At 43.4% G+C, this 24,601-nt stretch overlaps 1 protein-coding gene across 12 annotated transcripts in view; it reads right to left on the reverse strand.

The window, feature by feature from the left end:
• Positions 1-24,601, reverse strand: part of SH3PXD2A (SH3 and PX domains 2A) — a 229,776-nt gene that overhangs the window by 45,969 nt on the left and 159,206 nt on the right. For 11 of the 12 annotated variants that reach the window (XR_011904232.1, XM_072340995.1, XM_072340992.1 and 8 more), the window contains one exon: positions 18,304-18,435. Coding sequence is in view for 11 of the 12 variants with exons in the window: in XM_072340995.1 (XP_072197096.1) it covers positions 18,304-18,435 (132 nt within the window). In the remaining variant the exon portion in view is untranslated. Of the gene's footprint in view, positions 1-18,303; positions 18,436-22,252; positions 22,429-24,601 lie in introns of those variants that run through there. The other variant, XM_072341000.1, reaches the window with a different exon arrangement.

The raw sequence follows: 24,601 nt of genomic DNA on the forward strand, positions 1-24,601 counted from the left end.
TAGGAAGCATTGCTACTTTATTACTCGAATGATTTTTAATTTATTCTTTAAAAGCAGTTCTCTCTGTTATGTACAAGTCTAAGTGTGATCCCACACTATTATTTCTATGCCTATAGCTATACCATTTTAAATGGTATTGACACAGACTTATTTTGCAAGCAAGATAACTGTCTCTAACCAGGATCAAGTCTCAGGAGCACAAGGTTTAATTCACATATAGCAAAAGACTTACTACAGAGAGGAGTTATTAAAAACAAAGCAAAACCAATCAAAAAGAAAGAAAAGCAGCTAAAGCACCCTCTGCCTACTTGAGCCTGTGCTATAAGTTTGAAGAGAGAACAAAATGAACTTTAGCTTGACTCCTCTGTGCTCAGAATTACTCTGTGACAATGATTCCCTGCTGCCAACCCACACTCCAGCTTCAAGCATGGGATGACAGTGTCCAAGCCAAACACAAGCATGGCTAGAGAGCCTTGCGGCAGATTCAACAGCTCTTTTCTATACCGATACAGCAAGTACATCTGGGGCACCCTGCCTATGTTAAGGGCACATTCCTTGGCTGAGCCAAAAGCTGTTGAGCACCACTGCAGACACCACTGATGATTATCTCTGCAGAACTGATACAGAACTTCCAGCAACTCCCCAAGCTGGCAGATGGGGATTCTTGGGAATGAGTGTTGTGAAAAGCCCCAAAAGAGTTTATATTCTCTCTCAGTATCTGAAATCCAACAAGGAAAACTTGCCAAAATCATCTGTACTTTGAATCATAACGAAGTGCTCAGTAAGAGGCTGGGCTTCCTGAAAGCCAGCTGCTAGCAAAGGCAGCTCTTGGTCATCAGTGTCACCTTTGTGTCCTGAGGCCAACTCACAACATGATTGCATATGGGACAGGACTTTTACTTGTAAAGTCCAGAGCTTCATTCATGCACCTCTAAAAATCAAGCCATTGCCCCTTCAAGCACTCCCTCTGGAGATTCTGGACCACGTGGAAACACAGGGCTGCACACAGCCACGTTTCTCAGATTATTTTTGTTTGTTTGTTTTTAATATTAGAAAATACATATATATATTTGAAACTGCCCTTACAGTGATGCTACCATCTAATGAAAGAAATAAATCAGAAAAGTGAAATACAAAGTTCTTCATTAGCCATTTCTTTAAACATCAGCACTTCTGTAGCTACTTTATAACCTGGACATCAAGAAAGCTAAAAAATAAAATAAACAAACAAACAAACAAAAAACCCACACTGAACTGGAGTTTAGTTGCAATAAACCCAAACCAACTATACTAAGCTTCCTTTTGGGTTTATACATGTTTATACACAGTGTTATTTTCTTGTTACCCCAGCCGCCACCCCTCATAGATTTAGCAGTACTTAAATTCAACGGTAAAACATCAGCAAGTACCAGTAAAATCACTGCTTATCTACTTTGATGGGGCACCAGAAGACTTAGGAAGACAGCGGACATGTCCACCAGCAGTGAGCTCTTGCCCATGCAGCACAGCCTGGGCCAACAAGGAAACAAGGACTCCAGCACTTTCAAGCCCGCCCCCCCCCGCCCAGTAGTCTCACCCCAGCATTCACATTTTGCAGTGATTTAGAGTTCCCAAATCAGAAGCATTGCTGGATTTCCAATTTCTAGATATCCCTATGCCAGCAAGGAAAAAAAAACCTGAAGATTTTAATTATTTTCCAGATTGCATACCAGGCTTAATTCTTTATTCTCTGTTACTATTGTCTATGAGTTCACTTGACAATTTTCAGCCCTTCAGATTTACAACCATTCCTAGCAAAGTATTTTATCCACAAATAAACGTAACCAGCCTTTTTTTTTTTTTTTTTTTTTTTTCCTGAAGGCAAGGGGAAAAATATATAGAAAGCACACAGATGTTTGGCAAGCACATCAAAGCAAAACTAGTCAGTACAAAAACCCTCTCCATGAAGACGTTCTCATTGCTTTAACAATACAATCAAGTTTTAAATATGAACAGAAGAGGATTCCAAATGGGTGCATAGCATTTACAATAATAAACTGGAACTGCACAGAAACCTGGGCTACAGAGAGGTATATGCTGAATCAAACAGAACCATATCACATCTTCATGTGTCGCTTCAGTATGTGAGGCCAGTTGCACAGGGTCTGTGCAAATCTTTGTTTTTCACATTAATGTGAAATTAGATGAAGTTGGGCAAAGATATCAACTCCTGGCCAGTAGGTATCAACTTAACTGTCTTTGGCACGGTCATACTTCTGTTCTCTGCGTAAATGGAGAGTACAGTTTTTGGCTCTCCAAGCCCTCAATTCACTGCTGAACCATGTACATTCACTTAGATGCTCTTGGATCCTTGGAGAGCAGAGAGCACTTTCCCCTCCGATAATATTTCATAACTTCAACACATAATACCTTTTCCAAAGGAGGACAGATGTGCAGGAGCAGTTTAAGTCTTCCAAGAAGTTTTCCATTAGGATCTTGGTTTTCCCTGGCTATGTAGCCCAACAGCATAACTATGGCCCCTCAAGGCTGGAGATGGGAAACCGTTACTTGAGCTTTCCTTGCTGAGAGCGGACTGAAGCTCTGCAGCTAAAGCTCTGATCAATCACTGCAGCAAAGAGGTCTGCCTGCCTGCAGCTCTTCAGGGAAGCTTTGAAAAGTGATTATACACTTGTCTTACAAGGGACATTTCAGCAGCCAGAATCCTACACATCAAACATTCAGGCTTTCGAGCCACAGAGAAGTATCACATGGACACAAGGAGAAAGAGCTCTATTTTGTTTTCAGAATGCTGGACATCTGAACTACAGGAAACTCTCATCTCAGATCAGGGTGTTTTGTTACTGTTGTGTTTTTGTTTTGTTGTGTTTTTTTGCTCCTGAAGAGTTCCAAACTTCAAGAATTTTATTCTCTCATGCCAAAGCCATCAGTAAAAATGCCCAAATCTTCCACAATGGCTTGGATACATGCCACAGTAAGAGAAACCACTTAACATTAAGCTCCCATCCATGAGGAAAATCACACTTCAGGTCACAGCTAAGGTGCACACCTTTGCAACAGTGGGACCACATCTGCAAGTGAGCTCTTCCTGCACAAACAGCATCAGGCTATTCAATCAACCTACAGGACAAAGTGCACAGGGAAAGGAGTTTGCCATGCTCCACAAGCAGGCAGTGAATCCATGATGGTATGTTCACGATAGACAACCATGGGCTAAAGTAGTAGAAACCTTTCAAAACCAAAGAAAGACAGATGCAATGGGAAAGAACATTGATGTATGCCCTGAATTTCAAGGGAAAGTCAAGCTTTCGGTAGGAATTCAGGGAGAAGCAGAAAGGCAGTCACAAGTTGCTTCCTGACATTTGTGTACATTCCTACTAAAACTTGCTAGTTTTTGCTTACTCTTTTTTGTTGTTTGTTTTTAGCAGGAAAGCCTGATGCTGTTGTCATATGATTAAGGAGCCACTCACGAATCTCAACAGAAATCCAACACTTGACTGTCTTTGGCTGTAGCCAGTATACAAAGAGCATTTGGGATTCTGGAGCATTTGACAGCTTTCCCCTCCTCCAGGACTGACATTAACCAAAAGCCTCCTATCCAAAATAAAAATGCTAGACAGAACACAACTCGCATTCCTCCTATTTTGGGAAAGTCTGGATTAGAAACCTATTCCCTCATCTTGAACCCATGTGTATCTGTTGAAGCGCAGATCAGGAGCCGCATGACATTAGCAACTTATTCCTGTGAACACTAGAGAAAGCTAATAAAAGAGTGAGAATCTTCAGCAAGATGTGCTACAAAATGCAATGCAAATCAAAGCAAACACTGACTGTACTGCTGCCCACCAAGTACCTTCCACTGCAGAGAAGAGAACCATTGGGAAAAAAATGGCAGTGACAAGCCTGCAAAACTCCATTTGTATAAGGGGAGGCTGAGTACTGGCCTCATATTTCACCCCAAGCCAACTTCTGATTTCCATAAGAAACTCCACTTGGATTTTCCAGAGAGTCTGCCACCTATTCAGAAACCAGTTTCAAGCAGAAACAGCAAGTTCTCACTGCTGCCTTTTCTCCAGCCCATATTCGATCACACCCTGAAGTCCTCTGCCCCAACAGCCTTGCACTATCTTTCAGATGGTGATTTCTAAATGTTTCTGGGCAAAATTCCACCAACAAGATACCAGTGAAGCAGAAGAGGACAGACAAACTTCCAAATACAAATTGAAAGCACTTGCTCAAAAGCTCCACTAGTGTCTCAACATTTCTTGACTAGTCAACACCTTGCAATTTTATTTTTAAAAAAGCACTTTTGGCACCATTCGTAGGCCTCTTAAATCAACACCAACAAATTCCACTACAGATTTAGACTTCACAACGTGACTTCAGTTCTCCAAGTAAGAGTCTTGTGAAAAAGCTCTGTTTTTGCCAGTATCCACTTCCAAGTCCTCCAGCCCCAGATAGCAGAGAAACAAAACAGGAGAGCTGCGTAACGGCAGTCAACCTCCTACACACTCAGAAGCTTCCTGGCTACTGCTGCATTATGAATTTCATGAGCTGTCACTGAACCAAGCCAGTCCTGTGCCCACTGGTTTTGAATCACACAGCTTGTGGTCCCATGTGCCATACCAATGCAACAGCCTGTCACAAGTTGGGGACAGGAGGCACAGCTCTCTCACTTCAAGGAAGATTATGATGTTGTACACATCCAGCGAAGGGACAGAAGCTTGTCACATACTTAGAAGTGTTCAAGGTTAGGTAGATGGAGTTTGGGAAAACCTGGTCTAGTGAAAATGAGCACACAAATACCAACCCTAGTTTGGTACCCAGTTATGAAGATCGGGATGATCAGAAATTATTTGTTGACTCGCGCAATGCTGTTATTCACACCATATGACCATTTTACAAATCTCAATCAACCTCAACATTTACTTCCCAGAATGTAAAGTACCAACAAAGGCAGAGAAAGTTGGATGAAAAAACGAGGAGTTAAAAAACTCCGCTCCGATCCCCATAGGAGAAGTTAGCATAGTTACTGTAGAGCAGGGGTGGCAAAAACTAACTAGAAAAGGGTGCATGAGAGATACATCTGAGCAATTTTAAAGGTCTTCCACCTTTCATAAGGTACCTTGTGTAAAGAAGGAGCATTTCCAGAGAGTGGCCACACACTGCTCATCAGCGTTGTTGAATTAACAGTATAGTTTATGGAATGAATCACTCCTTTCTATCCCACTTTAAAAACCTCAGGAGAAAGTCAAAGCAGCAAGTTGTTCCCAAAGATACACTAGTCCCCAAAGACAAGTGATCTGTTACAAGACTGGACATTGCTGAGGCTACAGATACATTGCAGAGTACGCACGACAGAAATAAAAGCAGCTGTATTTATTCATATGATTATCTGTACCACCTCTGTCTCTCTCTTCAGTCATTCTTTTTAAGGCTATTTTTCATATCACCAATGGAAAGTACAGTCCATAGCCAAAAATTTGGTGGAAGTTTGCTGTTTCCAGCCTTTACAAGTCAACTTTCTCCCAGCAAGAGTTACTGTTCTGCTTCAGAAATCAAAGATAAGCAGTTCCAAACTCATCATGGTTCCAGTTGAATAACTACAGTTGTGAAATCCACTTTCTTAAGTGATGGCTTTTACCAGTCTAGCTTAGTGCTCAACTACTGCATTCTAATCTCTTCATTTCCAGCTTGCTTGCAAGAAAAATGTTAAGTACCAACGAATAGTCTATCTTTAGAGCTCTACCTTATAAGTGCAATTTTGGTCCATCCACAAAAGCCTGATGAAGGCACAGCTTGGAGAACCACAGAAAAAGGCCTCAGCATCATCACACTGTAAGGTTGACTAAGGTAAAACATCAGTCTTGCTGAAACATGGGATTTCTGTTTTCCTAACTGAGGAATGTGCTGCATTACATTTTCCTCAGATCAAAACATCTTGACAGGAGAAAATTAACAGAGGCTTTTGCTGTTCAAAAAGGATCAAAAAGCATTAACCGTAAAGTTTTTTCCTGCAAAAGGTGAAGCAGAAAAGGAACAAGAAATCACTAATCCCCACCCACACTCAGCTATACTTGTTTCAGGCCTTCCCTCCTGTGCTCACTAAATTGCTACCAAGTTTTCTACCAGATTTGCTTGGGGCCAGTCTGGCTACTCATGAGTCTGGTTAAACAAGAGGCAAAGAAGAAATAAATAGAAAAGGAAGATTGATATGATCTGGGGATACAGGAAAAGAATTACTAGTTAGACAGCTGAAGCAGCTAGCATTACAGATTCAAAGACCTGATGTTGTTGGTTTACAGAAGCAAGAGCAGCTCACCTGGAAGCCCATAGCCTTCACTTAGAGATGTGGATAGGTCTGGTCCAGTGACTATTTCTATTTGTGATGTTGCACTGCCCTTAAAACACACATGTGCACAACCAGGCACTTTGTCTCCAAGTGTAAGGACAGGAAAAAAGGCCCTTGTGCCACTCAGGTGCAAGACGCAAGGAGGCCTCAATACTGGCCTCTATTACAGCACTACAAAGGGGATACATCTCATCTGTGATGGAAATTTCCCTGAAATCAATATCACCTTCTTTCAAATACCACCAAAGTTCCTATTAACATGAACCAAATTCAAACCGGTGACAGTAAGCAACTCACCAACCATCCCCAGGACTGTCCAGTCTCCAAATTCCCACATGCACATTCTGAAGACAGCAACCTCATTACTGGGTGGTGGTTTCTACTTAGGATTGTTTGCAAGGGAGAATCTTCAGAGCATGATGGAAAAACCACACCCTTTCATGTGGCTAACTCTAAAACCTTGATACTTTTCAGAAAGACGGGCTTAACTTCCCAGTTCTCAGCTCAGTGTAAGGGCTCACATACCAACCTCCAGACGCTCATTTCTTATTTTAAAATTAATAGGCTAAAAGCCAAGGAAATGCATAGTCTGCTCCTAAAATACACCAAAGATGTCTGGAATGACTAAGTTTATAATTTAATTTGTAGCTGGTTCAGGAACCAGCTCTACTTGCTGTGCTCAGGAAGAGCAAATAGCATCTTCAGCTCAGTTGTCCCATTTTCCCAGTGACAGAAGTGACCATTTCTGGTCATTCTACTTTTGTTCAAAGAGGTTTGGTTAAGAAATGTCTACACGAAAGAAGAATCATTTGCAATAACATCTTGAACGTGCAGCTATCCTGTAATTTTGGTTCTTCTGCATAGTTTCCTTCTTGGTAAGGGCAAAAATTTTAGACAAGAGTAAGAAAGATCAATCAAACTGCCTCTCAAGTTTCTGATTCTGTTTTCAGACAGATAATTTCTGCCTCTAAAAGAAAGAATTTCACCTTCACTCTTTCAAGTCAGTTCATGCAGTCTTCATCCTGTATATACTCAAACATAGACTTCAAAGTGACTTCTAGGGCACTGAAGAAGATAGCCATGAGTTTGAACCTAGGGTTTCAAGTGGTCAATGACAGTTCATTTTTATCCATCTTGAATCTTCAGGTATGCTCAGCTAAGACAAAAGCCTCCCAGAACATACAGATGATACAAAAGGCCACATAGAAGATTAAAATGCCACATAGGAACTAACCAGAGTTAAAGCCCATAATTCAGATTTGATATTAAATGCTATTCTTCCAGACCCAGGCTCACTTCTACATGGAGACTCACCCTGCTGCCACCCTCACTCTGTCCCACACAGTGTTTCAGTACACTGGTAATTGCTATTCCAATTTTGTTCTGTGTGCAGCTAGAACTCCTAAGATGCATTGTCCTTTAAGGAGGACAGATTTCATCTGCACTTATGTTCATCATTCCAGAGCCAGCACAATGCCTCAAGACCCAAGCATCAATTCATGAAGGTGTTTGCTTACACTCGTCAGACAGTGCACGTGCCGGACAGTGTTAGGCCAGCTAGTCAAGTTTCTACTAATCAAGAAAACACAGCAGCTTATTTTCTCTTTGATCCAAGCACCAAACCAGCCCAGGATTCTTAAGCAAACACATGGCAGCTGTGTCATACAGGAGCAAAGCTAGGTCTGTAGCGTGAGTGCATCCAGCACTGCCTTGCCCCACCAGCTGCTGCAAAATATGCTTTCATTAAAGCCCATCCCATGTGCTGCTTACCAGAAAGGGTGTGCACACACAACACAAGAGGAAAAGAGCAGCAGGAGGTGATCCTGCAAACAGAATTGAATCGACTTTCAAAAGCAAGAGACTGGGTCTCTCCAGCACACATTTGCAATGCGGGGAGAAACAGAAGTGGATTCAAGTACAGTCTGGAAAATACTTGGCATTATTACCAAGTTGAAGTTCAACTATGTTGCCAATATAACTGCAGTTCAGTTTCATTTCAAATAATAAAGTGATGTCCCATTGCATGTGAAACTTTCAGATGAAGTCACACAGTATCAGGATACAAAAAAACAAACCTGCCAATAAAAATAGTAAAGAGAAGCCAGCCAGTAAAACAGAGATCCCAGAGAGCCCCTCTCATCCCCTGCGTCTTCCAGAACTACTTCAGTTAATCCAGCCATGAGCCAACATCTTTCTACCAAAAAATAATTAGTCTCCATCAAGAATGCTGGAAAGTCTGATGTCCTTGCCTGAGGGGCAGAAGGGAAGACATATGCCCCTCTTTCAAGCCACCCCCCTAAATCTGATTGCATTACGAAACTCCAAAGCAAGGCAATTACTTTTATAGATTTTGCTTAATCTGAAGATGGACAAAAAATTGGTCTGCGGGGAAGCTGAACTCTTTTTAACATGAAAACCAAAAGTAAGGAGTTATGTTACTGGTTGTAACCGAAACGGGTCTGCTAATGATTACAGCTTCCATTTTACTGCCAAAGTATTATTAGAACTGCTTATTTGCTGTGCAGCTTGGGGGGAAAAAAATCTACTCCATCCTTTATTAATCTCGTCCTCATCTGACACAATAAAAATGCACTATCAGTCTTTTGCTTACTTTGGAAAAAAAAAAACAGGCTTGAAAGACAGCACAAGAGCCAAAGCCTTTGTGTATAATTGTTCTCTTGATTAACTAGAGCAAAGGGCAGAAGACGTCAGTCACTATGCATTAAGTGTTTTGGGGACTTATTTAAAGCTATCTCACTGTGACTTGCATTCTTAAGAAACTTTGATGCCACACAGACCTGAAACTTAAATAAATACATGTTGTTTTCTTAACATATACATACACATACATATTTTTAAGACCACAAGGCAACTATGGGACTTATGAGACTATCTCCATAGCAGCCCTGCATCTTCTTGGCCCCAGGTAGTTCCTTGCAGCAATGCTGAGCTTGTGACCTATTTGGCTGATATAGGAAACCCAATCATTAGAAAGTGTATGTATCCTAATATGAAAAGCAGATTTTCCTTGGAAACGTTTTCCCGGGGCAGGTTTCAGGGTCCCAAAACTGGCAGTGACTGCACAAACACAGGAGGTAATGAATAAAGGCTCCAACGAGGGATGATGTGTAAAATTTTTTCCTTCTCAGCCTGCCATCCTGGGCTCCAAACAGGGTATGCAGTGGAAACAGAACAGCTTTAACTATTCTGCCTGAGTATAAAGGCTCAGTGCAGCAGGATTAGATGAGAAGGGAAAAAGGAGTGAATTTGTAAGCAGCTGGAAATTTCAGAATTGAAGTTTTCAGAGGTCTGTGAGAGAATCTGCTGCTCAGGAGTTCCTGGCTGTGTTCTACAGCAGACTGAAAGGTAGTTTTGCTTTTGGTATTGGCTTCTCCACACTTAGAGACACGCTCAATTCCTCCAAAGCTAAATTGCCTTTGTAAAGAAATAAAGTATCAAGTCTACGGTTTCAGTAATCATTTCCCATCTTCTCCCAGAACAACTAGATCATCAGGGCAGCTTCAGAAGTGCTGACACATACTTCACGTACACACCTACCAAATGTGAAGTCCAGACAGACATGTTCCCTCTGTGCTCCTAGATAATGTCTTGAAGATCTCATCCCCTAGAATACAGGGAAGTCAGAGCAGCTGCAGACAAGAACAGTCTTTGTAAGGGCTGACACTGACCCCCCCCTTACCTTCAAACTACCCTCAGAATCGTGTGGGAACAAGAGGAGTGTTCACTGACCTGGCAACCTTGTGGGACCTCTTTTAAGCCTGCCTGCATGAAGGCTATGCCCCTGCAAGTGGGGTTGCACTGCTGGTTTTTCAAATAGGGGAAATCCACTCTCTAGAGAAATTAAATACAGAACTCAAAACCAGTAGTATTTTGTTCTCCATCAAGTTAAATGGAGGGAAGTTTAAAAGGGAACCCACTTACTTCAACAGGATGCTTAGAAGACAGCAGAGGGGAAAACCCCAGATCAGTAAATGCATATTTAATAAATCTGAAGACTTCCTATTTGCAGCAATAACCCTTCCTTTAACCAAAAGAAATGTGGGGGTGGGGTGGCATCAGAAGAGAACTGTCCCACAGAGACATGACATCAGCTAAAGAAAAGGCAAATGAACATAGAAGTTGAAGTGGTTGGACTTAAGATGACTATGTAAAGAAGAAAAAGATGCATAACTAAGTCAGCCCTGCCAGAATGCCTGTTGCCCAGGGTTAAGAGAAGCAATGGGAACTGGACAAAAACATGAAAATAAAGCCCAAGGCATTTCAGGAAAATAAATGCTACAAGGGTGATTTCAGATTGAAAGTTCATTTTTTTAGTGTGTCTCCATCAGGAGAGAAGTACCAGAAAAGTCAGTTTGAAAGCAAATTCTACACAGATGGGATGTGAAGCTCAATTTGAGAGGAGAATGCTTTATAGTAGTACACCCTCATGACACCTCATGTTAATCATAACTGTTTCTCTCTACAGGAGAAATGAAATAGGGTAGCAGTGCCTGGAAAACAGTCGTTAACCCCTCACAACATCAGAAGTTTCTATGACAGACCTGAGGAAGCAGTACTACTAGTTAACATCAGCATTAGTTACAAATACACTGAAGTTCACTTAAGTTGAACATCAAGCTGCTCCTAAATCAAGTAAGACCCAAACAGCAAGCTGCCCATCAAATCCTCCTGCCCTACAGGCAGATCTCCAGAGCCATCCAAAGATGTTCCAGCAAAGCTTCAGCAGTTGGACAGTACAAAAGGCAGAGTTACTGCACAGCCATATTTCAAATGTTCCAGGTGAGTTTGTCATCAAGAAGGAAGAGCAATCACACACCGCAATTCAGAGCTGCACAAACTAAGCAACGTCCGTGAAATGCAGAATGGCTTCCCAGTAAAAATGAAACACCATAGTACAATTAAAAGGACAACCTCTCCTTGCCACAAGGCTGAACAAGTATTTTGAGCAGAAAAGCAGAAGCCCACTCAATTCCTTTGCAGAGCCACAAAGACACAGGCACTTCAGAGGCAGCAATGAAGGAAAATCTCATTTTCCACAGGGAGGGAAGATACCTACGAAACCAGAGCTTTAACAGCCCTGCTTTGGTTCCAGCTTGGTGAATTCCCTTCCAAGTCCTGAACACAGAAACACACGATGCTTGCCATGTAAGTTACTAAGTAGAGCAGAAGAAAAGTATTTAGACACCACAAGATAGCAGCATGAATATTACAACACATTCATAATTCAAGAATTTTATACAGCAACCTCAGCTGAGATGTTGGTACCGTGGTGCTCACGCAATAGGCAGGTTTAGAAACATTAGCCTCAAATAACTTACCAAAGCACATGTACAGGGCAGCCTCAAACCACACCTCAGCAGCAACTGCATCAGAAACACTGCTGCATGCTTTCTTGGCGAATACAGAAAATTCAAGCTAAATTCTCAAAGCCTGAATAAGGGCTTCAGCCACATCAGGATCCTTTGACTAGAAGTTTAACAGTCAGAAAAGGAAAGCAGACACCACTTCTTTACCCTTGCAGAGACAAATTTAAAAATCCAACTAGCTTAGGCAATACAAATAAATAAATAAAATGAAAGCAACAAAATGTAGATTAGAATATGCTTACAAAACAGAATCAACAGAGGTCAGGGTAGGCTGTCAAGGGCTGCTTCCAGCTTAGTACAGCTGCTAAAGTCATTAGACAGTGTCACCCCACCCTTGAGCTCCCAGGGGCAAAAGCAGAGGAAGAAGGGCTCCTCCTCATCTCCTGCTGACCTGGCTGTTTCTGGTGTGAGTGTTGATGAGTTCTCTCCATCCATTCAATATTTTGCAAACAGGCCACTGGAAGAGGGAGTGCCTGTTTTGCAGGGTTGGTCAGTCACTCTGTTCCCAAAAAGGACTGATCTCCAGTGATGACTTGGATACAGTAAATCATCCCATCCACTTCTATCTCTGCTCTAGGCTTGTCTTGGGCTTCATCTGGAGTCAGCACAGAGCCTGGATTAGTTTAAATGTTCCAGTTCATCCTACCAATACTCCGCTGACCCCAATGACCCCTTTTCCATTGACTAGTTTAAAACAAGGCATCCCAGCTCCCTCCACAGACGCCAGCTTCCAGACAGCTAAAGCTTAAAATAAATCCCACCAGACACACCAACAGAATTTGCTTTGCTTATACTGCTGCAAAACAAAACATGAGAACAAACAGCCTTGATCAGCAACTCCAAAAAGCCTGAAGACACAGTCAAAGACACTGCTGCAATTGAGACAGGCATGTGCTCACAATCGAGCATTGCTGCCCTTAACACAGAGGGCTCTGAAACTCTGCCAACATGGAGAAGCCTTTCTCCAGCCATGGAACTGCAAGTATCTGAAGGAGAAAAGCATCTATGCTTTGCCAGTATTGTCCTTGTTTGGAGGAAAAACTTCTACAAAGACTGTTTTTTAGGATATTAAACAACTTTCCAGTAACTTCTAGCCAAACATTCCTCATCACCCACCCTGCCTCCTCAGATGGCCCGTGTTTGTCTGCCTTAGTACATACACTGCCTTAGTACATACGCTGGGCAGAAAACCACGGCAAGACAGGAACTGATTCATATGTAGATCAAGTATCCTTCACTGCAGGGCTCCCTGCAGAAAGGCAAGGAACACAGTAAGGCAGCAGTGAGCTCAGAATAGGATGCTGGGTGTCACTGTTGCAGCTCTTACTTTTCAAAAAAAAAAAAAAGAAAAAAAAAAAAAAAGAAAAAAAAAAAAAGAATTTGGGATGATCCTTCCTTAAATTCAGCTCCATTCATTAGAAAATTATGAACACTGCTGCACATAAGAACAGTCACACAGGCTGTTGTAAGCATTTAGCATTGGCCGCTTACCTAAACCCGTCTTCTTGGATCAAGTCACCAGCGCTAGAGGAAAAGTATTTGACCTAAGTGTTTGTTTCTTCTCCTAAAATTCCAGGCACAGCTCAAGGATGACCTGCTATACTAGGCAGTATTTACTTTTTGAATCACAACCATGGTTTCTTTCAAGGTTTGCAATTCAAATACACAGCCACACTGAGAAGAAATAGAAATGCAAAGAGATAGTTTTCTCAGAGCAAAGAGCAGGTCAGGGCTAGACGTACAAATAGGAATTAAGATATGAGTCACGTCTGCTGGACGATGCTCTCTTGAAATGCTTTGTAAGAAAAACGCAAATTTCCAGGGAAAGCCAGCATGCATAACTGCACCTGAAATAAAGCACGATGCTGGCAATTAAGTATGCAGTGTCTGTCAACAATTCCAACTGGGAGATGTTCAGCTATTGACGTTTCATAAGTAAATACAGTAATTGTGTTTGTGATTTGATGTAGAGCTCCATCAACATTAGGAGCCTAGGAAACAGCTGAAGTATCCCTTACCTGTTAGAATAAATGGAACTGCACTGGACTTTGGCCAACTTCTGCAAAACAAATCTAATGCTCAGAAACATTTGCTACCATTGCACACAGTGCCATGCTCCTGTCACGTACAAAGGAGTAAGCATGAAGGTGGTAACATCCTAGAGATAGAGATGAAGCAGCAGAAAGCAATGTGAGACAGGAAGTTGTTGTTACAGAATTAAGAAAACAAGACCATAATGAATGGGACTGAAAATTAATGCTAGTTGGGAAAGTAAGCATGGCAGAGAGATCTGACACTGGGGACCCCAAAGCCAGGGCACCTTAACAAGCAGAGGCCTTCTAATTCCTGAGGAAGCTATACTAGCTGCAATAGCTTTGTTTGACGTGTAGTAACATCATATTGGAAATCCATCTGCAGTTATGTAATTGCAAAGGAAACAGCTATATTCCGCTCAACCCCACTGAAGAGCCATCCCTCTATTCCCCTACCACAGAAGCAGCTCACAGGGGCTGTGAGGGAAAAGCCCCATCCCACCACACAGCCAAGCAGCAGAGGTGCTCGGAATGTGCTTATGCTTCCCTGTCTGTCAGGTTTTCCATTGCAAACACTGCTGCTACAGTTTATAATTTGACCGTTTCAAGCCACATCCACACAGAACTTGGCAAGGAGGAAGCTGCTCGAGCCGAGTCCCTCCCCCTTCTACCTCAAAGAAATCCACATTGGATTCCTGGTTTAAAGTCATATTTCACTGCTGCAGCACAAATACTTATCTTCAGATCATCCCACAAGGCTTTTCTAGTTAAGGTGTAAGAGAAGCAAATGCACTTGACAGACAACACTCGAGTCAGTTATTTACATTGCTATCCTGAAGCTGCACAGAGATGTTTAGATAGAGCTGGCCGGTGCAGGTTGGCTACACAGCACATTTAAACAAACCCGTCAGACACAGCCCTGCAACTGCTCCCAGACACCAGCTGGAGAGAATGTAAACCTTCGCTTCAGTCTTGATGCATTTGTGATCATTGCTACATGCAGTTTTTGCCTCCCCAGTTGAGTTTAAGGAAATGGTAGTGTCAGCACACTATCCACTCATGCAACTAGAATTCAGAGGAAGGTCTGAGAGACAACTTTCATTAAGCCAAGATTTTTCTTTTCTTTCCCCCCCCTCCCCCCAGAAGATACATTTCAGAGATGGAGAGCTGGTACATGACTGAGTAATTTGTTCTGAAGCACTGAAATCCTACAGACTTCTTCCAGTCCAGCAAGATTTGCTTCCATGGCAATCACAGCAACAGTCAGGTTACAGTGACCCATGGGCTTCATAACAGAGATGAAAGGTTTCAGGATTTATTTATCACACATGCTACACTGACCTTGCTTTTAAAGTCCTAATATCAAACAGAAGTTTCTACTTGAAGTGATGTCCAAGTCATAGCTTCCATTGGCTCAGTAATGAAGACAACTTCATACAACTCTATCAAATAGGTCTTCCTGCAAGATGCTTCAAATCCCATTGCTTATGTGGCAAAAGTAACACTGAATAATGCTGCATGGTAAATTCAACACACTTAACATGAAGTCAACCTAATGAATAATAATCAGGTAAGAATTCAACATATGATACACTGGAAGGTTTTTATTTCTTCCCTGCTTCTGCCTGATACATCAACCTTGGAAAGAATGGTTTAATTCCTTCTAGAGGGATGCACAGTTTGCAGGCAAACAGGGAGATGATAATTAGCTCAGGCCCTAGAAGCATTCAGAAGAAAACCTTCAGTAGGACATGGAATGGGCATCCTCATTTGGAAACTGCTTCTGAATATCACTGTGTAAGGGCCATCTGGCCAGTAAAACCAAAGTGTTTCTTCCCTACAAGACTGTGCAATAGAACCAACCTAAGCTTTCTCCTGCTCTGGAAAACAAAAGACCTATTAACACATCCCTAGGCATCAACATGCAACTCTATTCAAGCAAGGCTTTAAAAAATAAATAAATATCAACTAGTCATTCGTGCCTATTGGCTGTCCTATTTCGCTTTCCCAAAGCACATACTGAAAAACAAAACCTCCTCCAAACCCCCATATTTGCAGGTATACGCACAAGGAGGTTTGCAACATTTGCCCAGCAGAACCATCACCACACTCCAAGCACACTGTTCAGTCTAATGGGAGTGTAGCTAACAAATTATATAGTCATTCTTCCCTTCCTCCTGTCCTGAGGAGTTAAACATGGCAAAAGTTCATTGCTGACACTGTCACTGTCACGGTGCCATATCCAACACCTTACTTCATCACTGCTTTCTGGGTACGGGAGAAGAATGAGCTTAACTTGTACAATCACAGCTCTAGTTTTGCAACACTTTCGAAGACAGCACAACCGTACAGTAAGGTGAATTGCCACCCACATACAAAATCCAAATGATCTTATGTTCTTAAAAAAAAAAAGTGTATCCCCATGTTCTTAGAAGTTATAACCACACGTTCTAGACATGCTTGCCCACACTAAACAGATTCCTCATTCAAACCAAGTTGCAAGCTTAAAAAGCTTAGGCTTCAGAAAACTTCAGCTTGTTCCGTTGCATGCCATTTCCAGTTTCAGTTGAAGGGACAAGAATTCAAAGTATTGAAGTCATTCCTGTGGTATCCCTAACCCAGGGGAGAGTTAGAGTGCACGTCTGGAGTCCTGTTCATGGAGAAACTAAAATATTATTTCCTAGCCAGAGCAGTTCAGAGAAGTATCCAAAGCAAGTGATGCTTTGTACCTCATTGACTGGTGCCATGTTTTCTTGTACGGGCATGATTACTGATCCCAGTGCTTCATATATCTTCCTATTTATATGAGCATCATGAGGCCTAGGTGCTAAGCATCAGAATACAGTCTCAAGGACTGTAACCCAAGTTCAAGGATGTTTCCTTAGAGTCATATTTCTGGACTCACTACTTAAAATTAAATCCTCTTGCATCTCCACATACCATGTGGCTCAGTACAATACACTGTGAACTATGCAAGGCAGAGAGGCCATATTAAAACAAAACACAAGGGAAGTGTAATTTGAAATTCAGAGACGCTTCTTGCATTATTTAACAACCCAGTTCCCTTGGGACCATAAGCCATTATCCAAACCAGGGATATCATGGATATGAACACAAGCTGCCACAATAACCTGGCTTGTTCTGACAGCAGTAACACCCACTACTGACAAAGAGGAGCCCTCAGACTCAGAAGGGAGTAGGCTTGTCCATTAGTCCCGAGAGCTGAAGAAATTGACTTCTTTTTCCCTTTCCATCACAGTGAGAGCTTTGAAGTGGGGCAAATTAGCATTTTGGGCTTTACTGGCTTTGCAAGTGATACAGTCAGTATCCAGGACAGGCATTTCTGTTCACTCGAGCGCAGTCCCATGTACTATCCCTTTGGACACCGCAATAAGTCACTGGCCAGCAACTGCTTCACACAACCAAGCCAACATCAGACTTTCACACAGCAGAGAAATTACCACTCCATTAAAGAAATACATAAATACAATACATGATCATCATTATGGACAAACTGACTCAGAACTCTGAGAAGCAGACTTAAACCCCTGACCAGGGTGTCCCAGTTCCCCTGCCAGAGCACACTGGAGCCAGCCGGCTGGGAGAGCCTGCGTGCAGAGCTCCCACAGCATGAGTCTCACAAGCATTGCTCCAAATGCCAGCAGCTCCCCTGGATGAGGATACACAAGTCACGAGTGGGCTGGAGAATAGCCCTGGACAACTGCTCTGGATTAATGCACAAGGAGTGCTGGAGGGAGGAGGGGAGCTGCTGAAGACAGGCAGTTATTTAAACCAGCTGCTAACCTGCTCCACCATGTACACAGTCTCATACATTTGTTTAGGCTGACTTGAAGCTAGCAAGCATTCAAGAGTTAAAGTACAAAAAAAGACATCTATACAAACACTTGCCAGGAATCTCATTTTCCAAGTACAAGCTGGTTATTGCACAGATGCAGAAGGGATTTCATCTTGCTTTTGCATTACAGGCTCTGCCTCCTTGCCTCTAAATTTCCCAATTAACCTTCTGCAAGAAGTTTTTAAGCTGTGCACGGCCATGTATTTATCTACGCACATTCCCTTCCCTCCCTATTGAGCTCTGGGCCACAGGCTAAGCTGTCAAGCCAAGTTTCATCCCAAGCAATCTTTAAACACTCATCCTATAAATCCTCCAAAAAGGGGAGTTCGTAATGGAAATGCTGACGGAGACTCAAAGAGACAGCAGGGCAACTAGATCATCTACTATACATCAGCTTCATTAGCTGCAGACCCTTCTCTCCTTCACCTTCATTTTCCATTAGTGTACTTGGGCTAATTAACACACAAAACCCATGAAACATTCTTACAGTAGAAGGCAACATTTGGCCCCCAGCCCAAATCAACATTGAGAAACTTCAACATCCTCAGCCAGACATAGTAACTGTACCAGATGGAGCTAACATACGGCTACAAGCGGTCACGAAGAAACTGAAAGAACAGGAACACAAGGAAAAAAAAATGACTACTGGAAGAAGGACAAGCAACAAAGTTGTCTTACCGCTTTCGTTTTTCTCTATCACATCCACAACCTCTCCAGCCTGGAGGCTGATCTCAGAGTTCTCCTGCTTCTCATAGTTGGACACCACCACATATTGCTCCAGGATCATGGGTTCAGAGCTAGCATCAGCACCTGGGGAAGGGAAAAAGCAAGCTGTAAGCCAGCTTCCAGCCATGGCTCCTCGAGAGCGACCTCCGTCCATCCGAGTCACGACAGGCCAAGTTGTCACCAGAGCCAAGTGAATCAGCAAACAACCTTGGCTCGCAGCATATCCCCAAATGGCTGGCCATATAGAAATAGCCTCCTCTGGCCCACAACCCAGCAGCACAGAGGGACATTGGAGAGAAGAAGAAGAAAAAGGGGAGGAAAAAAAAAAATTGCTTTTTTTTTTTTCTTTTTTTTTTTTTTTGAAAAGGAGCTGAAAATAAAGTGATTTAGTCGCAAAGTTTCATGATGGATTCTGAAAATAAACCTCTTCCCAACATGGTTTCCACAATCCTTGCTCCCATTCAGAGAGAAAAATCCTGGGCAGAAGCAGCATAAATCCACAGCTGAGCCATCCCCCCAGTAAACCAAAAGAAAAACAGCTCTCCCCTTGGCGTCTCAGCTCCTTCTCCACTCTAAAAGCTTGAGCTGAAAGTCAAAAGGGGGCTGCAGATGCCAATCATATTCGTCTGCACTGCAGCCCTTAAATAGAAACACATGAGCGGGATTGAAAGAGAGGGAGGTGGGGTGGAGGGAGAGAGGGGAGGGCGGGGAGGAGTGTTTACTTGAAACAGAAGAAGAAAAAAAGTTATAGTGCCAGATCCTTGCTAAAACACAGCCACCCCCTGCCTGCCCCCCGCCACCTCCGCGGTTCCGCATTCCCCAGTGCAGAAGCAGCCTCGGAGCAAGGCACAGCGCTGCGTCCCAGGCTGGGCACGGTGCGTCCCACTTCCCTCTCCATTGCCCTTCGGTGCCTTTTGGGAGCTCTTAAAGCCAGTCCTCCCTGTTTGCCTCTCCTTCGTACTGAAGGTTCGTGGCTGTCAGAGCCATTTATGAATGACTGCAGGCTCTCATACCAACACAGCTGAAAAAAAAAAAAAGGTGCAAAATAACTGTTCTCCGTTCCCCCTGCTGCCCTCAAACTTTTCCTGGGTGTTTTGGTTCTTCTTTTTCCTTCTTTTTTGGTTGCTTTTTTTTGAGTTTTTTCTACCCCGAAATCAAAACCGTGCACTCTGGGAGGAGTCACAGGGCAGGCACACTGCTGCACCAGGCACGGGGGGGATCCCAGTGCTGCCACCACTGCACGGGATGTGGCTCGGCTCTGATGCAACATAAACAGCACATACTCAGCTCCTCCAAACACGGGCACTACGGCACTGCTTCTGCCTGGAAACTGCCTTGAAAGGTCATTGAAGCCTCAAAGTTTCTCAATTTTCCCCTCAAAAGCACATCCTTCAAAGCATCAGAGCAGAACAAAAAGCATCTTGGATTTCTGTGCTAAGAGTCACCAGACACATGCCTTCATGCAAAATAATTTTACAGGTTTCTTGAACTGCAGCACTGTCTATAAAGGCAGAGCTGTCTGGACCAACAGTATATCATACATTTTACACAGTAAGAGGCAGTTCCCGTCTCCCTAGATGGAGAGGGGAGACAGCAGCAGATGTATGACCTGCTGAAAGTCCCATTTCATGTGACAGGGGCAGAGCCAGGAGCAGGCTCCAGGTCTCCTCAATCTCTGAAGACAAATTGGCTATAAGAGACAGGAAGGAAGCAGCAAGGTCTGAAGCTGTCCACTGGACAAGTTGAGGGACTAATAGCTAAGCACAGGATGCTCACTGTTGCATTGCAGTTCCAAAAGCAGCACGCATGTATGTATTTGAACTGCAGATGCAAACTAATTCTGCAGACAAATAATTAGCATCCCTGCCAAAAGAGAGATAAAGAGCGCATCAGTCATTAGAACAGCATCCTGTGCAATGAAAATCCTTAAACAAAAGCAATTCAACATTTTCCTGAAAGGAAACACTGTCACAATGCCTCCCTTTGGACCTGTCTTAAGAAAGCCAGAAAATTAGACTACTTCCATGCTCCCTAAGCCTGCCTCTGACTGCTCTCACGTTCCATAGGTTAATTTTCTTTAAAGAGGAGTCATCTCCTCCAGAAGCTTGTGTTTAAGAGATTTAGCTCTTCCGTGGATGGCTGAACCACAGCCAGCAGCAGGGACAGGGAAAGAAAGCAGTGAACTGACAACATTAAGATTTATTATACAATTTTTCACCATAGCTGTTCACTCTAAAGAAGCATCATATTTCTGTTCACAATGAATCAGCCTGATTCATGTGCTCTGGCTTAAACCAGTGCTAATTGGGTTATCAGGAGTGTGAGGAGATGCCTTCCCCCATTTCCCTGCTTCCCACACACTCTCTTCTCCAGTCTGGGAAAGGGGAACAGCAGCATCACCTTCCTTCACCTTATTTAAGCAAGCAATGCCAACAGCCCCCATTTCATTTTTGCCCTAAGATTCTCTAACCGAAACCAAAAGCTATCATGGCAATGTATTTATATACATGCAAAGAATTCCATGTGCTTAGAAAGGCAGAAGGAGGGACTGAACAGTTGCAAGGGGAGGAAAGGACGCTCACGAAGCTATTTGCAGCACACGCACTTCAGATGTCTTCTCTATCTCCTAGGCAGCACTCACAGGACAAAAGCCACCAGACAGCAGTGCCTCGGTGGCAGGAGCAGTGCTCGTGTGGTACACGTGTCCCTGCTGGGAACAAAGCAGGGCCATGGCCAGAGTGCAGGCTGGCAGACATCCCACACCAGCCACCCATGCTGAGCCAGGGACCCTGTGCCAGGGGAGTGCCCCAGCCAGCAAACCCAGAGAAGGAGCACTGCCAGCCCACTTCCGCAATTCTCTCTCTAAAAATAAATATATATATGTATAAAATGCAAGATACAGCTGATCCATACTCACATATCTGAAACTCAGCAGCCTACCCTGTCCTGGCTAAGATAAGGCATTCTGCACAGGAGGATTTCTTTGTCACTACAGTATCTGGTGCAACACTTAAAATTAAGAGACCGTTTTAACAGAAACTGGTTTAAGTGTTACAAGTCTTCTGTTAAGGCAAAAAAAAATACAACCACAAAAACAACAACAAAAACCCCAACACCCTAATCTAACAAGTAATCAAAGTCCAATAATCCTGTTCATTTACAGCTAGAGCAGGTCATCCCACCCTGATTTAAATTTGGAGTGCTGCAAATGGCCATGTGGAAGGTAGCTCTGCAGCACTCCAAGTGATGCCCTCCCAGGATCAGACCCTGTACAGTGGGAAAAGCTTCAGCAGCAAAGGAAGGAGGAGAGCTGGAAGAGATAGGAACAGCTTTTTCCAGTAATCCAAAGCCTCGAACATTATCTGGAAAGCCTGGTTTCAGCTGCCCCGTTACTTCCCTCAGACACAGTCAGCAGGGTACAAATTCCAGCCCTCTTCAGTTCTCCACCCCTGACAGGCATCTTTAAATAAATGATTCCTCAGTGAGGCTCAGGATCCCCAGGATCATGCCTGCAGAACGTGAGCCCCACTGAGCAGGGCAGGATTCCCAGCAAGTTCACAATTACACTGCAATGCCCCATGGATATCACAGCTCCACTTTTGGAAAGCCTCTTCAGTACAGGCAGGAGGAAAGGAGAGTAGAGAGTAGGATAAGGATAAGGCTGATGTGCCAGGTAAAGCCCCCTTCCAATCCTCCCCCAAAAAAGCAGAATTAGTATTACAGTTCGGTTCCAACTTGCAAGCCCTCCCAAGAGCAGAGTGCACGACAGATTGCTGGCTGAAATAAGAGTTTGCTTGCCTCTCCGTTTATTTTTGCCTCGAGTCCGTTTCCTGGTTAAAGTCTTGAGGATAGCCCTCCTCCTCTCCATAGGGCTCCACTTTACAATCCTCCCGCTCCTCACCTCTGCGATTACTTTCCCAGGGCTGGGCAGAAATGTCATCGGAGCTTGTCCATGCCCCCAGAGCTGGCACTACGAAGTGACACTGTTGCGCCCTGACCCCCTCTCCAGGCAGCAAGGAGAGAGCATCGTTCCTCCCGCGGTACTCAGAGCCCAGCAACTGTGGGACAGCCTCCTAAATAAGAGCACAGAGCTCCCGTTCCAAGCGGCTCCTTCCTCTTCTGTGTTGCAACAGCTAAGACCTATGATGGTTTTGCAATAGCCAAAAATTAAAACCACCAAGTGGACTCCAAAAATAAAATCATCTGGATATGGAAATTTGAGACTCCTGATCTTTGCCAGAGTACTCTGTTGTTATCAGGCTATAAACATGTCTGCTCTTTTAATCCATACAGCGTGCTGGACTTTATGTTGCCCTTTTATGATTATCAATCAAGTGTTTACAGATTCAGACTAAATGAAGTAGGACTGGGCTGGTCAGTGGAAGTTCTGAAAAGAGCCAAAACCACAAACGTTCAGTGAAGGCCACGAGCATGAATCACAGCTGAGTAACCAGCTGGCAGGTAGTCCTCCTTCCCAGACCTGGGCTGCAGTGGGCACATTTCCCATGGGCACACACAGGGTTTGCACGGGGGCACTTGGCAGAAGGCAGCCCAGTGCCATGGCTCACCACGCAGCAACACATCAGAGCTGAACACATTCCAGAAGGAACTGTGGTGGCTTATATCTAGAGCTACAGTGTCTTCTTAAAGCCAGTCCTTCAAGGGTAACCCTTCACAATTCCTTTCAAGAAAGTTGAAAGCAGGCACAGAAGAAAAGAAGGAGTATCCAGAACAGCAGCAATCCCATTTAAAATCCTCCAATCAGACTATCCCCTCTCAATGATCACATCCTCAACTTTAAACATGTGGGTTTTCTTTGACTAACTAAAACCCTTACCTTTTATTTTTTCCCCTTATCAGAAGTTCTATGCCTCTGTGGTAAATAAACACATTGTATCTGCATGTTTTCTTTGAGCCTTCTGCCAATGATACATCCCCAAGTAATTCAAGCCTAAAAACTGGGCTAAGCAAATTTTATCCTGCACACAGGACGAAGAATACTTTAATATGAAAAGCACACGAGGTTACAGAAGAGCTCAGGGTCCCAGAGCAAACTCAAAAGCAGTTCCTAAAATAACTAACTCCTAGAGTACGCAGTGGAATGAGACTGACAGAGCTTGGGGAAAATATGGATTCAGATCAAAAGTAGGTCCTAGTCCTAGCAAGTTTTCTATATATGCTCTAAAGAATCGGTCCTTGACTCATCTCCTGGATATTCTTGCATGCTCCTACACTCCAGTCTGTCCCTCCTCAGCCCCTTCCCAAAATGCAGGCTCTAATTGCATGGCAATGATTCACAGAGGACACTCACAGCTTGTGTCTATCTCTATCCTTTCTGATAGGCAGGGGGTTCCCCCAGTTCTAACAGCACTTAACTTCAGCAGTCAGTGTAACAGAGCTGAGCTGTGAAGCTTTAGTGGGGAGAAACGTAACTTGGTACCACGTACTGAATTCTTATAGTTACTATACAATTCCATTCCAGCCACTGGGTCTCAGCAATAAAACTTTACTGGCAAAATTCCTTTTGTCTCATTACAGAGGAAAACAAATATTTGCAGAAGGATATCAAATGGGTTCTTAATACTTCATTGTTTCTGCAGCTCATGGTCTGAGATCAGTTAGGTAGTTCTTTTACTAATGACAAAGCAATTTGATTGTGTTTTCTGAGAAGAGTTTCAGCAACAGGTGACACCACAGAGAAGACTGAATGCAGAATGGGAGAGCTTGGATCTGTTCATTAAATAACTTAAAGCCAAAGAAGTTTGGCCTAAAACCTTGCCCAACACCCAAAATGTCAATGCCTGAGAGTAACACAGGGTTGAGCACCACCCCTTCAGGGATGGCCAAATCAGTACACAAACCCCCTCAATCCACACTAGGGGCCATAATTAACACACAAGTTTTTCCATAAGTGAGTATTCATACACATGCTTTCTTCAAGTCCACATCAAAGCATGCACACTTTTAGTGCATGGGGCAGTATCTTGCTTGCAGAACAGCTACAACTTCAGACACTACAATTCTGGCTACACATGCAGACACAGGGCACAGATGGCAGCTCTATGAGCCATGTAGAGTCCCTCTTGGCCCAAAGGGTTGCTGCTACAAACAGCTATAAGGAGCCCAAGCCAATAGCACATGCAGTCACCAGGAAGGGAATATGCCTTGCTATCACGGCAGCAGAAAACAGCCTCTCTTCTGGGGTCATCTCCCAGTGAAAGGGATGCACAATATTTTCTTGCTTTTCCAA

The sequence above is a fragment of the Excalfactoria chinensis genome, chromosome 6 (assembly GCF_039878825.1).
Source record: "Excalfactoria chinensis isolate bCotChi1 chromosome 6, bCotChi1.hap2, whole genome shotgun sequence".
Taxonomy (NCBI): Eukaryota; Metazoa; Chordata; class Aves; order Galliformes; family Phasianidae; genus Excalfactoria; species Excalfactoria chinensis.